Source organism: Haplochromis burtoni, unplaced genomic scaffold (genome assembly GCF_018398535.1).
Source record: "Haplochromis burtoni strain Fernald_Lab_line unplaced genomic scaffold, NCSU_Asbu1 Contig_120, whole genome shotgun sequence".
Lineage (NCBI taxonomy): Eukaryota > Metazoa > Chordata > Actinopteri > Cichliformes > Cichlidae > Haplochromis > Haplochromis burtoni.
This window is the reverse complement of record NW_024582481.1, coordinates 704,242-723,877: the sequence shown is the minus strand read 5'-3', so window position 1 is coordinate 723,877 and position 19,636 is coordinate 704,242. Positions and strand designations below refer to the sequence as shown.

General features: G+C 40.7%; 1 protein-coding gene across 3 annotated transcripts in view; it reads left to right on the top strand.

Annotated features, from left to right (window-relative positions):
* fhod3b (formin homology 2 domain containing 3b) overlaps window positions 1-19,636 on the top strand; it is a 90,321-nt gene that overhangs the window by 5,579 nt on the left and 65,106 nt on the right. For all 3 annotated transcript variants that reach the window (XM_014337596.2, XM_042223786.1, XM_014337597.2), the window contains exons 2-3: window positions 1,452-1,558; window positions 6,839-6,903. In XM_014337596.2, coding sequence (XP_014193082.1) covers window positions 1,452-1,558; window positions 6,839-6,903 — 172 coding nt within the window. The remainder of the gene's footprint in view (window positions 1-1,451; window positions 1,559-6,838; window positions 6,904-19,636) is intronic.

Below are 19,636 nucleotides of genomic sequence, written 5' to 3'. Positions count from 1 at the left end.
CTCACCTGAAGAACATCTACAAATAAGACTTGCAGATGTCTTGGAAAGGGCACGATCTCCTCACCTGTCTCCTGCATCAACCCCGTGCTTTGCCTCATCCCCCGATGTCTCCTTTAGAAAAATGATATTCAGCTCCGCTTCTACATCTTTTTATATTCCCAATAATCGTTTGGTTTGGGCAGCAAACAAGACCGCTCCGAGCCAGAGAGTGAGTTGGAGAGAGACTGAAAGTTATCCCAACCAACCACATGTTTTGTTTCAGCTCTCAAATATGACACAGTCCTTGAGTGCTGTAGTGCAGTAATGCAGAGTGGCTGAACAGATCAAAGCTGTAATGTCTTTCCCAGGGTTGTTCTTTCACGTTTAATTAAGTTACTGTCATATGCGGAAGGAAATTGAACTGCATCGGACCAGGCAATAACTGGTCCGATTTAAAAAACACATGGTTTTGCATGTTAAACTTATGTTTACATGTGTTGTGCATTAAGAGAGAAATTCTTGCAGGCTGCCTATGTAAGTAGTATTTATGGAAGGGTATCATTGCCTTTGTTGCTTTACAAAGCCCAAGTGAGGGCTGACAAAAAAGACAGGTTACTGGAGTTCAACGTATTTGTACAAATCGTTGTTGGTTTAGACACTCGGATTGTTGATGGTGCAGAGCAGTGCCACTCTCTGCACTCGCATCAAATGTTCGCCCTCCCATAATGGTATTTGTTTTCCTTTACTCTGCTTCGCTGTTGGAGCCGCTGTCCTGTGGAGCTGACAGACTCTGAATATAAATAGGTTAATATCTCCAATTTGGAGGTCAACCAGACAAGTGAACAGTCACTCTCATTCTTCATCTCTTTGACCACAGTCTGGTGATGACAACCATTCAAGACCAGACAAATCATACCTCCTCTGCAAAGTCATCATATGTGATGATAGTTTATCAGACAGGAGAGCAGCGAGATAAGAGGCAGCAGACTGCCAAGCTCGTTCAAATCTGCATGACTTCTCTGCAACCTTGCACAGTTTTTCATTGTAGAGCACTGACAGGAGCTGATAAAAGAGCCTTCTGTGGTTCACGGCGAACAGACATAGACCTGAAATATGCTACGCATGTGTCTGTGGAGCCATCGAAACAGCAAAGTTTTTAAAATATTTAAAGAAAGTTACTTGTCTAAAATTCTTACGAGTCATTTGTGTGTAGCTTTAAAGTTGTGTGCCTGCATGGGCGTGAAACACAAATAGTTATTCAAACCCCCTGGATGTCAGTGCCATTTGTTCAGCTGATGTGTGTCATTCAATTCAGAAGCTCCCAAAGCATCTTTCCACTGTCAATGCTCATAAATATCTCTTAACTCTTAAATAATTTCCCCCAGGGATTAATAAAGTATTCTGATTCTGATTCTGATTCTGATTAACACAGCATTTTGAATACATGCTGACTGTGCCTTTTTCCTGTTTAGCCCGATGACTGTGCCCTTCAGCTGTCCCATAATGGAAGCTACTTGGACCTGGAATCTACGCTGGCAGAACAGCGAGATGAACTGGAGGGATTTCAGGAGGATGGAGGGTAAGATAATAATCGCCGCCATTTCTGTCTCCACTCTCGGCGAATGTGCACAGCCGCCGAAATGAAGAACATTCTCTACACTGTGCTGAATTTAAAAAGCTGAAATAAAACTAGATTCTGGCGTTAAAAAACTTGGCCTTAATATTCCTTGCACTTCAAAAGGTGCTGCTCAGACTGATGCCAGAGCCACTCAGGCTGAAAACTAAAGTGGGACTGGCACGGTCTAGCAGGTGGATACAGTAATGTACGATGCTTGCCAGATTTTGATTGTCCAGGAATAGATTGTTCCTGTTGCTGTGGTCAAATAGCGGTGCAAATACTTTTTTTTCTTTTGGGGGGGGGGACTGAGTGATTTTAAAGCTTTTGATTACAACAGTCTGACTTAAAAAAATCTTGACAGTCAGGCATATTTCAGTACAATATGAGTATTTTTTAGTGGAAGAGAGATTTGAAGCAAGACAAGAGGGAAAAGCTATAGTATTTAATCCTTGCCACTGGGAATGCATATTAATAAACATTTTTACTATATTCCTTTGCCTAATTTAATACTATTAAAGGGATTTGTCTAATGATACTTATTTGGATCTAGAATGAATGATCCCTTTTCCGAATGATCCTTTTTTGAACTGTGCCTTCCTCTATTAAAAGAACAGAGGAGAAGGTCTTTACTCCACCTGAGAGTCTCCTAGGAAAAAGAGACTCTGATTTTCCTCACATAGGTTTTGTGAGTCTCTCAAGGGTATTTTATCTGCATGCAGGTCACTAAAATGATCGTGTTAGTTGTATTTTTAAAAGACATTGCAGTAGTAGCAGTTGCGGGATTTTATAAAGTTGGTTCAGTGGTGATACTGGTGCCCTTTTTTTAGTAGACTGAAAAATCCTGGAATTTCCATCGAATTGATCTATTTGTGTCGAGTGGCACCAAGGTTGTAATCTTATGTCTCATGAGTAATCACCCACATCTCTTTGTGACTTTACTTTGGTTCTCATTTAGAGCACTGGGGCAGCTACACAGTATACACCCTCCTAACACTCAGCTAACGATTTAGCCATATTGTTTCTGCGTAATGTGTAGGTAGATATTGCTTTGGCTTGACACAGCTCCTGGAGCTGGATGAAGAAAAAGTTCACAGTTGTGTTAGGTTAACTTCTGGTTCATACATTTTCCTTGGCCATTTACTTTATTGGCTCCATACATTTTTTCATGTACTGTGCAGTATGTTGATACATCCTTCATGTACTGCCCACTTTAGATGATCACAAACCAAAGGTTGGCATGAAAGTTCCTGGTCAGTTGGACCACAAACATGTATGGATTTATTTGTCTAACTTGAAATTCATAAGCTGCTCTCTGGCTTGGTGTTTCTGTTGGAAGTTGGGAGTGCTGGCCTTTCCCAGTTCCAGCTGAAATTGTTAGGAGCTTATTGGAGGCTATTAAGAGCTGTGAGGTTAAAGTGGTCCACTTCTTCTCTCGTCAAAGACTGAGCCTGCATGGGTCGGTGTTGTGCCAGCTGGCACGAGCTGGTATGGATGTGTGTCATTAAACCCACACAGCGTTGTCTGAGGAGGCTGGGGGGGGGGGTGAAGGTGGTTAGCCAATTATTTAGTAAAAATAGGGCAGTGCTGCTCATTGGCTTTTTACGGTGCTGATGGGCCCAGAATTACGCCCCCCACTGCTCAGTGTTCTTGATTTGATGATTATTGAGCCAATAAAAGGTCTGATGAGGGATTTCACCCTTACTTGTTCCATTTTGTTTTGTTTTCGCTCTCATTTTTACTGCGTATGATCTGTCAGCAGCAGTCATAACACCCAAGGATTTAACCTAAAGAAGAAAAAAAAAAAAAGCTGACTTGCCAGACAAAACCAACGGTTGTTTTTTACTTTCTGGGTTTTCCACGTTTATCTCAAAATAAACCTCCTGCAATAACTTCAGCTGACAAGCGAAAATGATGCTTTCATCATGCTTTCACTATTTTAGCTTTAAGCTAAGTCACCTACTACTAGAAAAGGGAGTAGTGCAATAGTTCTGCGCTCCCCTGATCATTGGCAATTGAATCCATCTGTAATTGATATTAATGGCAGGTTACATTCCTGAGGCGCCTGTGTCATACCTAGTGTCTTTACAATCAGATTAAAGTATGATCCTCTGACAGAACGCTGCGAGAGCCAGGAGATATCCATGTCACGGGAGCTTAAGGGCCATAATCACTTCCACGCCACGTTATGTAGCTCAGCTATACAAGATTGTGACTCGTAAATCCCCTTGTCCCCTCTCTGATACCACCCCACTTCTGGTTACAAACTGACCATGTAGTTCAGACACGTGCACAGGCATATCTGCACAGTTCCTGGCAGAGTGTGTGTGTATTCTAGCTGTGATAGATTGACACACACGCTGTTTTTTTGGCACTGTAGTTGGAGGTGGAGTATAGGGGACGTGTTCTCGTAGGACCAGGATGGATAGAAAAGTTGTAGCAAATTTGTTTTTGATCTTTTAGGGGAAAAACAGTGTTGTGCGATAGTGTTGAGTTATGTGTCGAGCTTGACACATTGTAAGACATATTCCCTGGCTTGTCTTTATAGGATAACATGAAATGCTGTTATTGACTGGATAATGGATTCAGCATGTGGATTTTTTTTTAGCATTTTCTTTCACCTTTTCGCATTTCACGCTGTAGTAGATGTAATTTCTGTTAGAAAGCCAGCAATTATATGCTGAAAATGCTCTTGCTGGTTTTATTGAGTGTTTCTGATGTGTTTGACAACTATTCAAAAGTCAGACATATTAAAAATCTATCCGTTCTTGCTCTGAAGGCCTCAGAAATTCAGCGTTTCTCATCAAATCCTTTCATGTCTCCGAGGGCAGCTCTGCTTTCTTTATTTTCGCTTTTTTTCTGACCCACTTGGACATTGTTTCATAGATGCTCGAAGCACACAAGGTTTTCATTTGAAGAAGAAAAAGTTGACTTGAAAAGAACCAGAGTAATTGTCAGACTTAAAACTTTACCCCACCTGGCTTACTCGGGCACTGGAGGTCCCGCTACAGACGCAGTGATACGGGAGCCTTCTCGAACAGGGGTGTCCAAGAAGTGCTGAGTCAGTAGACCTCAGCGGGGCCTTCTTGTCTGGCATTAATTGGTCTTTGAGGGGGAAGTACTGGCTTTACTGTATTCCAAGTATGTGTGTTCACTTTCTGTGGGTACACATTTTGTGATGTTTTATAAACAGGGCCAGTAATGCTCCGTTAGATAAAGCCAGAGAGCATTGAGCTGGCAGGCATCCACCGGTCCAGTTGCTGCTGCTCTGTGTGAGGATTAAGCCCGAGCTTTATGAGGTGCTGTACAACGGGGCAGTAAAGGGGCAATCAAGATGGGGAACGTAAGGTTTTATTTTTTTAATTTTTATTTATTTTATTTTTTTGTCGGGTACAGTTGTTAACTTTCTGCAGCTGCATTCCTGTTTGCTATGTTTGATAGAGAAATTGATGATGATGAGCATTTGGTTGGTGCCTTGAAATGCCCACTACTTTTTATAAATGTTCATACTAAATAACAATGTCCACATGTTTTCATTTAATCTATTATCAAGTGCTCTACTTTTGACCATTTGACTTGTGTAATGGTCAGGAAGTATGACATAAGTAGGAAGTAAGTGGTTTAGATTGCATTCAGTCCTTTCGTGATATTATAAAAAGTAGTAATTCAGTGATTCACCTATTTCAGAAGCTTCATGTATATTATGAATCAAGGTTAATTTGGCTCACAAGATTTTCATGGCTCACTATTATATACCAGCATGCCCCCAATTTGTTATTTAGCTGACATTCTTTATAGTTTTCATTGTTTAAGAAGGTTTGGGCTCCATCTTTTATAGGCCTGCAGCACTGTCTGCAGGAGTGTTCAATTTTCAAGTTTAATTGGTGGTGGTGGGGGTCGGGGTCTGAAAACCTCACTTATATTCCATGCACGTTTGTTTAATTTGATAATGAGCACGTTGGCCTGTGTAGCCTCAGGTCTTGGTTAAGCACAGGGATACTGTTGCATCTAAGCGGAGAGAAAGCAGACATTCGTGACAAAATGGGTCTAGTTACCGATTTGCCTCAACAGCATCACAAGGGATAAAGTTCCTGTTTGCCGTCTCATCTCGTAGCGAAGGGCCCTGTTGACAGATGTTGCTCCTGTGTCGCCTCTGCCTGTTGCGGGATATTATATTTGATAAACAGTGAGGATAAGCAGACTTCTCCTGTCATGTCATGCGCTTGTGTGCGTATCAGCTCGGCCTCCCGCTGACTGGTTGGGGCAGGAAAAATGTCAGTGTGTCAGTCTGTCTGGGTCTGTTTGTATGTGGCGAAGCAGCAGTAGGAAGTGCCTTCTGCACCGATACAGTTTTTTCTCTTTCTGTCAGAGCCGCTCACGCCCGACGGTTTGAAAGTGACAGTCTGCTGCTGGCACTGCGCCGGTCAGAACAATCACACAAACTCTATGCAGCCAGCATAAAAGCCCATTTGTCAGTGAGCCAAATTAGGAAGGGAGGGTAGGGGGGTGTTGCGCAACTCTACCTGCTGTGCTCTTGTCTACATTTGGCCTGCTAGGTTTGTTTGTGTGTTTCTTTAGGTAGTTGGGAGGTTAAAGGCCCAATGAAGGATCTAACCTTAAGCAAAACGGTGATCAACCAACCTACTTTATAATTTTTTTTATTTTTAAAATGAAAGTAATTAAAAACTGTTAAATGATTAGGTCTGGGAGTACCACACACCGAGTATGGGAGCAGCAAAGTATTGAGAGTTGAACTTTTGCAAACTTCAGTGTCTGTTCACAGACACTAGAGAATTAAGTTTTGAGGGATCTAAACTGTTCTCACATTCACTATCAGGACTGAATAGCATTCAGGGGCATTGTTGTCTTCTTTGTTTTTGATTTTCATTCGCACATTGTGAGCTCTTGACAGGATGCTGACAGGGTCTTGGCATATCTCCATTAACGCAGGGGGTGGAGCTGACCTCAGAGTTGCTCCCATCCTTCACTTTCATTGATGAAGACCTTTTCCCTGATCTGCTTCCTGCTGTGTTCAAACTGCAAATGTTGCCTGAAACGGAACAGAATAACTTGTTGAAAAAGGCTCGAAGATCATTTTGCACCATTTAACAACAGCTTTTCAGCTCCATTATCCTGTCAACATGTGCACCTATGTCTGGCACGCACATGAAAATTGAAATGATCACAATGGTCCAATACCTTCTGACATGTTGCTTTATCTCCGTTTGTCTTTTGTCTTTGTAGACGAGGAAAGAAACACGGCATCATTCTTCGAACGCAGCTATCAGTCAGAGTTCACGCGTGCATCGGTGAGTAATAAAACTGTGCTCCAAACTCTGCATTTGTCACATTTCCCTCTATAATTTGTCTCCTTCTGACTACATCAGCTTTAATTAGCTCTGCCACCAGTTGATTATTTTATGTAGATCCTTGTAAAAGTTGCACAGCAGCACTTGTGGAAAAAAGCCAAGTGACAGCAGCGTTTCAGCAACAGTACGAACACAGAGCACTGGCACGGAGCAAACCCTGAAAACATTTTATGTTTTTGGACTTACTGGGTTCTGTCACTTTGTTTAATTGGGCCTCCTGGTATCTTTGAGTAATGTGAGGGAACCAGCATAGAGCTGAGTGAAAACATATGCAAACATGCATGCACATGGCATGTGTGCCGACCCATACGCTCACACACAAAAAGCCTTTTGATTAAACTGAGGATGGCTAATCTTTTACTAACTGCATTGTACTCTCTGATTTAGATTTAGCTACTTTATTTTTCCACATCTTTATGGAAAGATTAAACCAACAAGGTTTTATCTGTTTTGTTACCTTTTTTTTTAATATTTTTAATACAATAAATTACTCCACATGCTTTTAAGAAGTCATTTTCCAGTAGAGCATTGAGGCTGTCGGTAATGTCATTCGGAGGAACACATGCCTCCTCTGCAGGCATCAAGTGCAAAAATAACCCAAGGTCTGCAAAGGCTATTAGGCTGTAAATTGTCAGATTTTATATTTGGCTGCTTGCAGTACAAGTGAACCAAAAACACAGACATTTTTCATTTGAATGAGGTCACTATGATGAGAGAACTATCTGAGGGTCCTTCTTGGTTGTTTATTGTACCTGCTGATGATAATGGAAAGGTTGGGAAAATTGCTCGTTCAGGGACTGATGAGACAACGGAGAAACACAGCTTTTCCTCCAACCTGATTAACTCAAGTTTGCACATGTTGATTGCAAAAAAAGGATTTCTCTTTCATGTGTTTTACACTGTAATTATGTAATTGATACAGTAGACCTATCATATGTTATGCATCGTTAAATTCTTGTTGTTAACGATACTGATTTAATAACAGTGGATAACCAAAAGTCATTTCTAATCAGTGCTTGATGTAACATGTCACACGTTTAACGTGGCTGTACTTGTGAATATTTGGCTGAATACAACTCACAACTGAACTGGCTTTCTTCTCTCCTCCTGCTGGTGCTTGGCTTAGCTTAGTGGAGCCTGGGGAGTGACCGACAGACTTGCTGCTCTTCTCTAAGTGGATGATGACCCTCTTTCTCTCTAAGTTGACAGCCACCTGTTGCCCCTCTCCAGTCTCCCTCGGTGAATGCCTGGGTGGTTAGCTGATTTATTTCCTCAAGCTGAGGTGGTCACTGTTACTGTAAATTGTCCAGACATTTGAGCCTAATTTTATCTGACTAGTGAGCTTACCTCGTAGCCCCATGAGTACAGAATTACTGGGTGATTTTCTTGTTATGTGTAGTACATAATTCATTAGTTTCCCAAGCACAAATGGTGTGCTATACTTCAGGCTTTGCCCTTGCTCTGTATTAACGGATAGAGTATTTCTCTAAAATGCCTATAAATTTGAGTGACTTTGTTCTTTAGCTGGCCACATTCTTTTGTCTGCATATAATCAATAATGACGTGGAATAAAATAAAAAGAAAGCTGCACTCTGTTGTAATAAAATATGTTTGTACAAGAGCCAGTAATAGATGTACGGAGGCATTAAAGTAGCTTTAACACTAAGATTGTCTAAAGCTCTGGATTTTCTTTTTCTTTTTTGCACACTTAAGCACACTTAAGATTGTGTGCTAGAATAGTACACCCACGTCGTTAAGATATTCTGTTTATCCTAGAGGCCCCCTTCATGAACATGAGTGATGAGTTGGTTACAGCGGTGTGTATTCTAATCGGTATCATTTAGCACTATTTTGTGGAAAACACGTTGCGTGTATTTCAAGTTTGAATTAAGCCGTACATTGCCTTGTTTACGTTATCTGGGTTTTTTGGCTTTCTCCAAATGTACTCATCACAGGGGCAGCTTTCTATTTGTCTGTCTGTGTGTATGTGTCATGAACCACAGCGAGACCTAATCCGGGCTTCCTTAATCATAGTCATTAGCACTCACATGCATATGTCAAGACAGAAATCTGTGCAACAGAGGGGAGGAAGGAAATGCTTCACCCAAGGAGTTAATGGTTTATTAAACTGCTTTTTACTAATCCGCTGCTGTTGTAATCACAAAGTGAGATCATCTGGTTTCTTTGTGTGCTAAAAGTACCTACCTGGCACTAAACTATGTTTTAGCTAAGCGTATTTTCATTATCTTGAGCTGTTTTATAATCGCTAACATTTACGATAAATGAAGCCTAAATGACTTGTGTTCACTTTTATGGTGTTCAGGTGACTGTTTGACTAGATTGGCTTGTTAGTATGAGCCTTCCTGGAGCTTAGAGGCCATAAACAGTGCTCGGCAATGATGAATGTAATGAATAACAGTGGAATGGATATCTCACTATAAAAGATCCAGAGCACTATGTGGAGGCAGTCTGAAGCTGTTTAGGTATTTGTATTTATGTCATAAGGTTTCATTTGATTCATTTTTTGTCTTTGGATAACCTGTAGAAGTTATAGTTTGAGCTTTGTTTGCATTTTGTAGGACCAGCATAGCAGCTCGGGATTTAGACAATAACCTCAGCTTGTCCCTCTCAGTGCGTTAGCGTCGGGCCCGGTCTGTTTAGATCTTTAGGCTGTTATTGTTGTTGGTGAACTAGATGTGGTATTGAGGGCCTGATTAAAGCAATCTTGTGATTATTTTCCTGTTGTCTGCCAGTCCTCTTTTTAAGTGCAGTTTTGTTTCTGAAGCTGCGGGAGTTGCTGTGTTGTCATGGCATGAAGAGGCTGAAGACAGACAGATGTATTAGTGTGAGCCGCAGAATGTTTTAATAGGGATACCAAGTTAAGAATTAACAAATGTCACATGTGCTTTGTAATCATTAGCAGTTCTCACAAAGTAAAAATTCCAAAATAGCTTTCTGTGGAATCATATGTGGATATAGACTCAGTGGGCTGCGATGGGCCCGCTTTTGCCTTCGAAGTTGCCTTAATTCTTCTTTACTGATTCAACAAGAGGCTGAAAACATTTCTCAGAGAGAGATTTGTCTATCTTATTGTTATGATGGCATCACACACACAGTTGCTGCAAATTTGTCGATTGCACATCCATGACATGGATTGAAGTGAAAACTGGGAACTGTGGAGGTCATTTGTTCGAAGCAGCCATCAGAAGATGGGCACACTGTAGTCGTAAAAGTATAATCGTGCTTAGCAATGATACTCGTGTAGACTGTGTGGTTTAATAATGCAAAATGTGTTCCAAGAAAATATCCCAAATGCCATTACACCACAACACCAACCTGAAACATTGATGGAAGCCAGGCTTAATCCCTGTTTTCATGCTCACACCAAACTCTGATCGCACCATCTGAATGTTACAGCAGAAGCTGATTTCTGTCTGGATCTGCTTCAAGGTTCAATGTCTCGTGCGCGGTTACAATGAGTTGTTAATTGACTTACTCTCTCCTTCCTATCAGCTATCAAAGTAGTCTAGGCCAGCGATCCCCAACCCCCGGGCCACGGACCGAGTCATTTGGTACCGGGCCATGAGAGTTGAGACTCGGGTGTGAAATGTATGCTTTTCAGGGTTTATATCGGTTTTTAGCGTTATTTTGTTATCGTTTTTATCATTAACTCGGTTTTCCTGGGTCTTTTCACATGTGTTATGAATAAATCTTCTTTTTTTCGGTACCGGTACTAGTTTTATTTTGTTGTATTTATCCGCGACACCTTAAAGGCCGGTCCGTGAAAATATTGTTGGGCACAAATCGGTCCGTGGCGCAAAAAAGGTTGGTGACCGCTGGTCTAGGCCATTCCCCTCTAACTTCAGGGTAGCAACAAGGCATTTTCAAATGCCTTTTTGTTTTTCCATTTTCTCTTTTTAGACCATTCTCTATAAATCCTAGAGATTGTTATGTGGAAAATCCCAGTCGATCAGCAGTTTCTGAAATACTCATATCAACCCCTTTGGCATCAACAACCATCCCATCTTCAAAGTCTCTCAGATCACCTTTTTTCCCCATTCTGATACTGTGTTTAATCGTCAGCAGGTCAACTCTACGATGCCTACATCTATTGAAATGCTAGAATGTGATTGGCTAATACTTGTTTTACTGAGGAGTTGAAGAGGTGTACCTAACAAACTGTCAGGTAAGTGTATATGATCAGAGCTTGCTCCTCTGCCAAATCGTGTGATTTATGCAAAGCTAAATATCTGATGTGGTAAATCTGTCAGCTGCAGTCTGCAAATTATGTTGTCACTGTAATACCCATAGAGAGCCATCACAAGTTAGGGTAGTGCAAAGCTTTTTCTTTCTTATTAACAAATGCCTTCTATTGTCAGAGGTAGAAATCATACATTTCAAAGCTCAAGTTTGTTGATATTTCCCTTTGAGAGCAGGTTCATCTGTCAACACACTGATCCCAGCTGAAGAGTGGCAGCTGTAATCAGAGGCGACACATTCTCGCTGGATTATCTGCCTTGTCTTTTACAACCTCTTATAATCTGGGCTCAGGGCATGAATCATTGTGACCGCTCGTTGTTGATTTGTGTTTTCTCTTAAAGCTATAATTTTGTCAAATTGGTAGTTTTGATCTTCAGGTTCACAACTGAAAACTCTGTGGTCGTTAAAGTGGAAGACTATGAGCTGTAAATTTTCTTCAATTATCCCTCTGCACACCATGCTGGAAGATTAGTTCCTGGCAACTAACAGTGCACATTAAGAGCTTGGGCTCTTTACATGTTTTTTTGTCTAATTAATCTATTATTGTGTGTGTGAATGGGTGATGTCAGCACAATAGCTTAAAATGATAAGATCACCTGTGGGTGTTCGTGTTGCTCCCAGCCACAGTGTCTGTTTTTTCCAGACACCCTGCCAGATATGTACTTAGCGATCTGCACTTTTTGTCCACACACATAAAAGTAACTCCAGTAGTTAACTTGGTTATTAAAAACTTAGGATCTGCATGAAGTTTTTGCTACAATTTTGTAAGGAAACAAGGGATTTATTTTCCAAGTTAAAAATATTTATTTGAATTTCCTATTTGATTGTTATCACCATTTTAATCCTTCATGTCTGTCACGATGCATATTTAGATGGCTGTATGTACATAGAGAAAATCCCCAGGGTTGGAGTCACCACACTTTGGAGTCAAATCAAAGCAATAAAATCCAATAACAAGCCACATTTGAGGCAGGGGAGTGCCAGGCAAGAGGAGAATAATTAAAAACATGCATATCACATGGCACGTGGGAGACGTAAGATGATCAAATGGCCTGGACTGCCATCGCTTTCACTGGCCTCCAAGAGACTCCAAAATGGGATCATGGTCTCAGAGTCTCCCCAGGAGGCCAACCTAAACAACGCTGTGCCAAAGAAGAGAAATCTGAGGCAGCAAACAAGAAAAGTGAGGGGAATGGGTCTTGCTGTTCAAATCATAGCTGATAGTAACACGAGATCACTGGAAGGCTCATCTCACACTTTGACTCATTCTGCTTTTTTAAATGTTCTTTCTGTTTGGCCGTGAGCCCAACAGTCACATGCAGTGAGATAACAACATGGCTTAGGTTAATGTGGCGTTTACGTGCAACAGTGCAGCTCAGTGTTTCCATTCATTTTGCGTTACGTCCCTCTGTCGTCGCCCCTAAAATACAAAAATGTTCCATATATATAAAAATCTATTTAACGGGATTAGAGTTAATTGCTCTGCTGTAGATTTGCTTCACATATTGCACAAATAGACTACTACATCAATTCACATAAGCGCCCTCATCTGTTCGCATTCACTCGCACACACACTCATCCAAAGGTATGCACATATTAAGAAACCATCTGTTTCCAGTTGTAAGGCCCCTCAGCGCTGCTCCTCACCCATCCAGAAAAGAAGCTCGCTGTCTACATTTTCATCCACGAGCGGAGTGTTTTTTTTCTTGCTGTGTTTACAGGACTGCCAGAGAAGGCTGAGTGTGCAGCCTGACCAGGGGACTAAACATTGTCCCTGTGGATAAGAAGGGATGTTTCAGTGCTGTAAATTCTCTGTTTTACTCTTCCCCCTTCACTTCTGACAGCTGCCCAGACTTTTGTAGCAAAATCAGATGACTGATAGGTGAAACTTTTGCAGGTTATAAGAGAATATAGTTTGTCCAAGATGCACATTATGTTGGAGAGCTAAGAGTGGATGCTATGCGAACCAGACCACCACTGCTGTGAGACTGTTGAAGTGGACAGGTGTATAACCTCGGTAACCACAGTTTTTTTAAACAGCTGAAGCTGGTGGGAGGAGTCTTTTTTTGTTGTTGTTTTTGTGCATAAACCCTGCATTTAATCGCTGTATGCGCAGAAATGTTTATTGATGTCTTTGCAGGAATGTATGGTGGGTTTAGAGTTGAGATTTTAGGTGTCTTTACTCTCCATCTGTCCTCCTTGAATGGAGGACAAAGAAGAGCTGAGTGAAATGTTGCATTCTGTTGGTTGCTATGTTTCTTAACTATTTGTTTGGCGTCAGATTTCTGTCATAAGTCACAATCGCCATGAATCTCAGTGCCCACAGAGGTGTTTTTTCTAAAAATCTGGAGATAACATAACCAGCTTAATGGGACAGGAATTGAAAGAATTCTTCAGTATCACATTAATTTGGTGAAGGTCATCAGTACTTACTACTCCTGTAGAGCAAACATTGATTTCTAATAGTTGGGGAAGGGGGAACTTCACTTTGTAAAACAGTGTATAAAGAAGTGTAATCTAAGGTTTATGTTGTTTTCATGGTGTCACTAAATACCCATTCGCAAGAAGGGTAGTTCCTCCCTTGATGTAGATTCAAGAGAGATCTACATCAAGCGCAGTGTTAGCTGAAAGAGTGTCCGTATCCTAGGCAGAAACCTGAAACGCCTGATAGCTGCTCACTTCTACATGTGCAGGTGCTGAAACTGTGCAAGTAATACTGAAGTAATATTGAACATCTGGGTGTTTAAAATGATCCGAGTTTGTTTTATCAGGCCACTTTCGACAGAAATCTGATGCCTTAGATTCATTGTGGAATTCCGGTCGTTGTTTCCTTGATTATTTGGAACGACTGCTTGTTCTTTAAAAGGAGTTAGAAAAGCTAATTATTGAAAAATGTCCATAACAACTTTATGAAGGTTCTTCAGTTAATGTTTTTTTCCCCAACAGAAATGGAAATGATAAATTAAAGAAAGAACAGCAGTTACAGTTGTCCTTTTTAGCATCTAGGCAGCGCATCGCTCATCCCAGAACTGACTTAAACTGTTAAGTGACAATTACAAAAAGTTGAAGTATTTTTGTCTCTTAGGTTAAACTCATTTGTTTTAAGCTGACAGGTGCAGATTTTAATCTGCTACTGATTTTTTTATTTGCTTTATGGGTTTGATATTCTAAATATGCCCCCATACACTGAACCGATGCATGCATCCTTGTATTTTATACCTCTGAACTTCCAGGTTGTCCTTAATTTATCATCTTTGTCATATTTGAGATCTGAGTTTGGGGTTATGGTCATACTGTATCGGCAAGGAGAATCTGAGTGCCAGTCTTGACTAGAAAGAAAGAAAAAAGAAAAAAAAAGACCTGACCTTTAACTTAGTACCCCACTGGCCTTCAGCCAAATCCTAGTGGGCCATGCAATTCATCACACATCCTCCTTCACATGTCACGCTGGCTCCTTTTGTTTCCCTCAGCTTTGATGTCCGCTTCTTTGTAAGGAAATGTCTCTTTCTCTCTGCATCCATCAGGAGAATATGAGGAATGCTTAAGAGCCTGTTTGTCGTTACAGTAACTGTCACTCATTCAGTGTTGTTATTTCTTCTCTCACCTTGGATCAAGTACTGTTGCCACAGCTGGCTGGCTCTGAATTAGTTTACCATTGCTGTTTTGCTTTGAAGGGGGAATTATTGGATTTTCTAACATCCATGTGCTGAGATTGATTCGGTCTTAAGGCTGACATCAGCTGGAAAAATAAAGATTTATACGACCTCTTTAGGACTAAGCAGGAAGGGATGTGACGGTGATCTTTTCGCCACTCACGAAACTGGTGGAGATTTGTTCTCCTGTTGTGGAGAAGTGCTGGACTGTCACCTAATCTGAATCCTTCCCACTTCAAATCTTTGCCATTGTATAGGGCTTCTTTGTTCTGTGGGAAAGTTGTAGATTCTTCCAGCTAATTCTGCCTTTGCATCTCTCTGACACATTTTGTATGAATTTGTATCAGGTAAACAATAGCTATTTGATTTCTTAGTGTAAAACAGATTAGGAATGTCTTTTTTTTTTTTTTATCTCTGCAGGACTCTTAACTGTTATCTAGCTCTGGAACACCTGCAGCCTCCACCTTGTGCTGTGGTAACTGGCTGCTTTCCAAAAGAAACTCCAGGAAAATTCACCGCAAGTTATTTGGCAAAGGCACAAAGTATGCTGCGTTTCGCGGTGATGTGTTAATGATTTGAAAGCTATCCGCTTGTGTTCGTGTTCTCCAAAGTATCGACCTCCACCCAGAGTGCAGGCATGATACGCAGCTGTGGAATTATTGTGGATATTGCAGACCATATATCGATCCAATATTAACTGTGCCTTCACAGCTAATAACGGGTATCTGTTTCTCTTTATCATCTTCAAACACATCCAAGGCCGAGCAGCAAGTGCAGTCGTTATTTTTAGAGCTGATGTAAGCTCAATCGCAGCCCATAACTGGGATAAGGAATATTTGTGTTGTAGAATCTTTAATGAAACATAATATCTATATTTTCTGCTCACTTTAGTTTGAACAAAGCAGTGGGGGTGGCACTCAAGAGTTTTGTAAAATGTAAAAAAATAAATGGGAGCTTCAGTCTTTTCAACAATGTGTGAACAAATACATATAACGGGTATTACGGTTATCTAAGGAATGACAGTGGAGGACATTGTCGGTAATGTAGCAACTGTGTAATGTTTGCATCAATCACTGAAGCAACCACAGTGTTCTTACTTGGCTTTTGTTTAAGGCTACATCTGAAGCAGAAAACTGTCCACTGGAGACCCCAGTTAGAAAAAAAAAAAGAGCTCAAGCATCAGGAGAATCTCCTCTTGCAGCCCACCCATGGCTCTTAAGGGGAACACTCAGAGTGGCCTCAGCAAGAGAAGACTGGACAACCTTTGTTGCATTCTTCAGAGCAGAAGAAAAGAACCATAGATAGAGAAGCGAGAGAAAGGCCCCAATGTCTTGTGTGAATTTGAGCCAAAAGCCTACTTAGGCGGTTCAGGCATGTTCAGGATGGTTCCATCTGAACTGCAGGTTACAAGAGAGGTCGACGCTAAAATGCACGCTGCGTTCACTGGTCAGCGACAGGTATATAAAAATCCCTTTATCGTGAGGAAGCATGGTGGAGCTGAGGTAATTTGGAAGCGGATAGTGTTCTTAAATTTAACAATAAATTTTTGTGTGAAAAAATAATAATAATAATTACACTTAAACAAACAACTTACCCAATCTTCCTCTGCGGTGAGAGCAAAAGAAACATTGTCTGCTTTTGCTTAGACTGCGTCGTAAAGAGGAGTGAAAATCTCAATTGGTGTAACCCATAAGTAATGTTTCCTGATGCTGTGAGGAAAGCGAGCCATGTTTACATCATTGCTGTGGTTAAAGCTGTGTAAAGTTGAGGCTCATCTTTCAGTGAGCATGTCAGACATTGTTCTGATCCATTTAGATCTACTCATATGTGTTGTATGGTGGTTTTGTCAGTGGTCACTTAAGGATCATTGAGCGCACAAAGCACTTAAATATTTTGCATAGACTTCTTGTTTATAAGATAAAAGCCTGAATGTAAGCCTTTAATCTCTGTGTTTGGGAATATGAAAAATGTTTGAATCTCTCCCAGTGTCTGGACCTCAGAATTGAATGACATCAGTGGCAGCTCTCTCTGTCTGTTCTCTACTATTATGAATGCCTTTTGTATTAGCAAGGTTCAACACAAAAGCTAAATGAAGCCGTGTAGGGTTTCACTCTGAATTTTCTCTTCCGAGACACACGCAAACACAGAGGGTGGACACATTATGCTAACATCTGTTTGTTAAATAAAAATCGATTGCATTATCATGATTCGCATGCGCCAGTTAAACACCACCACCAACTATAATCTCAATCAGCAGTTTTCTGATGCACGGTCATCTTGTGTACTTGTATGAAAACATGCAGAGCAAAGGCTGAAAATAACACCTCCCAAGCAGCAAATGGGGGGAAATTTTCAGTCTGATCTTAGTAAATCTCAGAGGGCTATCGGTTACCTTGTTGGGTAGATACATTTACCAAAATATTCATGTGGGGGAAAAAAACAAAAAACACTTTGCTTAGGTTGGCAAAGCATACTAACACATTTTTTCTGCTTTCAGCCAGTGTTTGACACTTTGGCAGCATATGTGTTTTTTGACCTACCTGTATTTTGCCTCTACTCTGATTGGCTCAGTAACTCTAGCCAAGCAAAGAGCACTAGCCAATCAGACAAGTCACACATGTCAGTAAAAACTGCAACTGACGAAAAGGAATGTGTTTTGATTCTATTTTGGTCTATTTTTAAGTGTACGATAAAAGGACGGCATCAAATCCAGAGGGTCTGCTGGCAAACATCAACTGTGATTCTGCCACATGTTTATTGGCAGGTATAAATAACGTGTACTCTTAGCCACCTGTTTTGTGGACATGATGATATGCTAGCAGGATCTGGCACACATTTCACTGCTGCACCACAGATACTCGTGAGTCCATTAAAATGCAATCACTGCAGTCAACTTAAAAGAAAAGGATAGTCAGCCTCTCATCTATACTACAGGCTTTAATCACTTGTCTTGTGAGGCAGGAAGTATACCACCCATTAATGAACTTTATGTTGTAGACCACTGGTGACTCAGTGTGGCAAAAATGGCAAGTAATGCTTGGGAACTTTGTAATCCAAATCATTTGAGTTTAAGTTGAATATGACACGCAAAGAATGCTGCAGCTGCACATCTAATGTGTCCTCGTGAACCACATATGAGTCCCAGACTCCCTTGTAAGTTTCCACTGCTCCAGCTGAGGGAAGCACACAGCAAAGCGACAGAAGCAGCACCTCCAAAACTGTTTCCTGCACATTGGTCGATCGATTGCATGCCTCATAACTGATGGTTAAATTAATTTTGTTAACCAGTTACAGTCGGTGAACAGAGAAAACAGACACTGTAACACTGAACTTACACACTTCAGGTTTTTGAACTTTTTTTTTTTTTACATCAGTTACAACAAAACTGGTGAAGTTTGAGCCGACAATCACAAGAAAATGCAACTGCAGGTTTTCACCATGATACTAGACAAAGAGGTACTCATACTTGCTTATGCACGCTTCGAATCATCTATAATTAAGTGCCTGCACACAAATAACTGGTGGATTCATTTAGCATATAAAATATTTGATATGCCTGTTGTCTGTGCGTAAAATTTACTAAAAAAGTTACTGTCTACATCTCTGCAAACCCCGCCTGTCTTATAAAAGCTGTCTGCTATGCTTTTCTACACACAAACACATTTATCTCGTTCTGATCAGACCAGCTAGATTCCAGCCACATGGGCGACTAGAAGAAATGCTGATTGTGATTGGTAGCTTTTTCGTCCCAATCCCACATTTACTGGAAGTGGTCACATGTGAAGCCCTCACATAAAAGCAGGGAGCAAAACAAAAACAAAACAAAATCTCAGACAGGGCAGACTATTCATGTAGTGCAATAGATCTGAAACAGTGATATGGAGAAACATAAACTTCAATAATCTTCTATTTGAAATGTTGTTTAGGTCTGTTTTAAACAAAAAAGGCATGAAAAATGACGCCATTATTGTTTTTTTTAATCTAGTATATTTGAAGGGCCATGATTTTATTCATACACTAAATTATTATTTTATAAAATACAACAACACATCCACCAAAAATGATACTAATCATTTATTATTGATAATTTATTATGATAGAGTAGAACTTGGCCTGGATATCTAAACCTAACATTACCATACTGTAGTGTTGAGATTTTTCAGTTGTGACAAAGTCAGCAGTTTGAGGCTGGAGAAAAACCTACAATATATAAAATGACATTAAAAGCTACCCTCACTCCAGCCATATGTTGTCATCTGAGACCTTTGTGTCTGAGCATTTAGAGGAAGTGTTTAACCCTAACCTGCCAACCAGCCATGTTTTCCTTGCCTTGCCTTGCCCTGAGATAGAGACTCTCGTGTCACTTTGAACAAATTTAACTGGTTTGTTTTTCAGACTTGGCGTGCATTCACTGGGGCTCCATTGAAAATCATATGAGCCCATACTGCTATTATGAGATTAATGCACAGATAGTGGATGAAAGGGTGTTGTTGAAACGCAGTTTTGAATAGGCAAAGAAAGCACAAACGACAAAGAGAAATAGCAGTGTCTCCATGGTCAAGAGGTTTCTTTTAAACATTTTTTCCAAGAGAAAAAAATAAACTTTATAGACCCTTTAGTGGATGTTTTACAACAAGGATACGCCGCAGTGTTCAGCTTTCTTTGACAAGCTAAGCATAGATCCGCTTCTGACAGCGGTGTCAGGATCAAATGGGGTCAATCCTGTTTAACCCTAAGGGCCACCTGGTGGAACCCCCCCC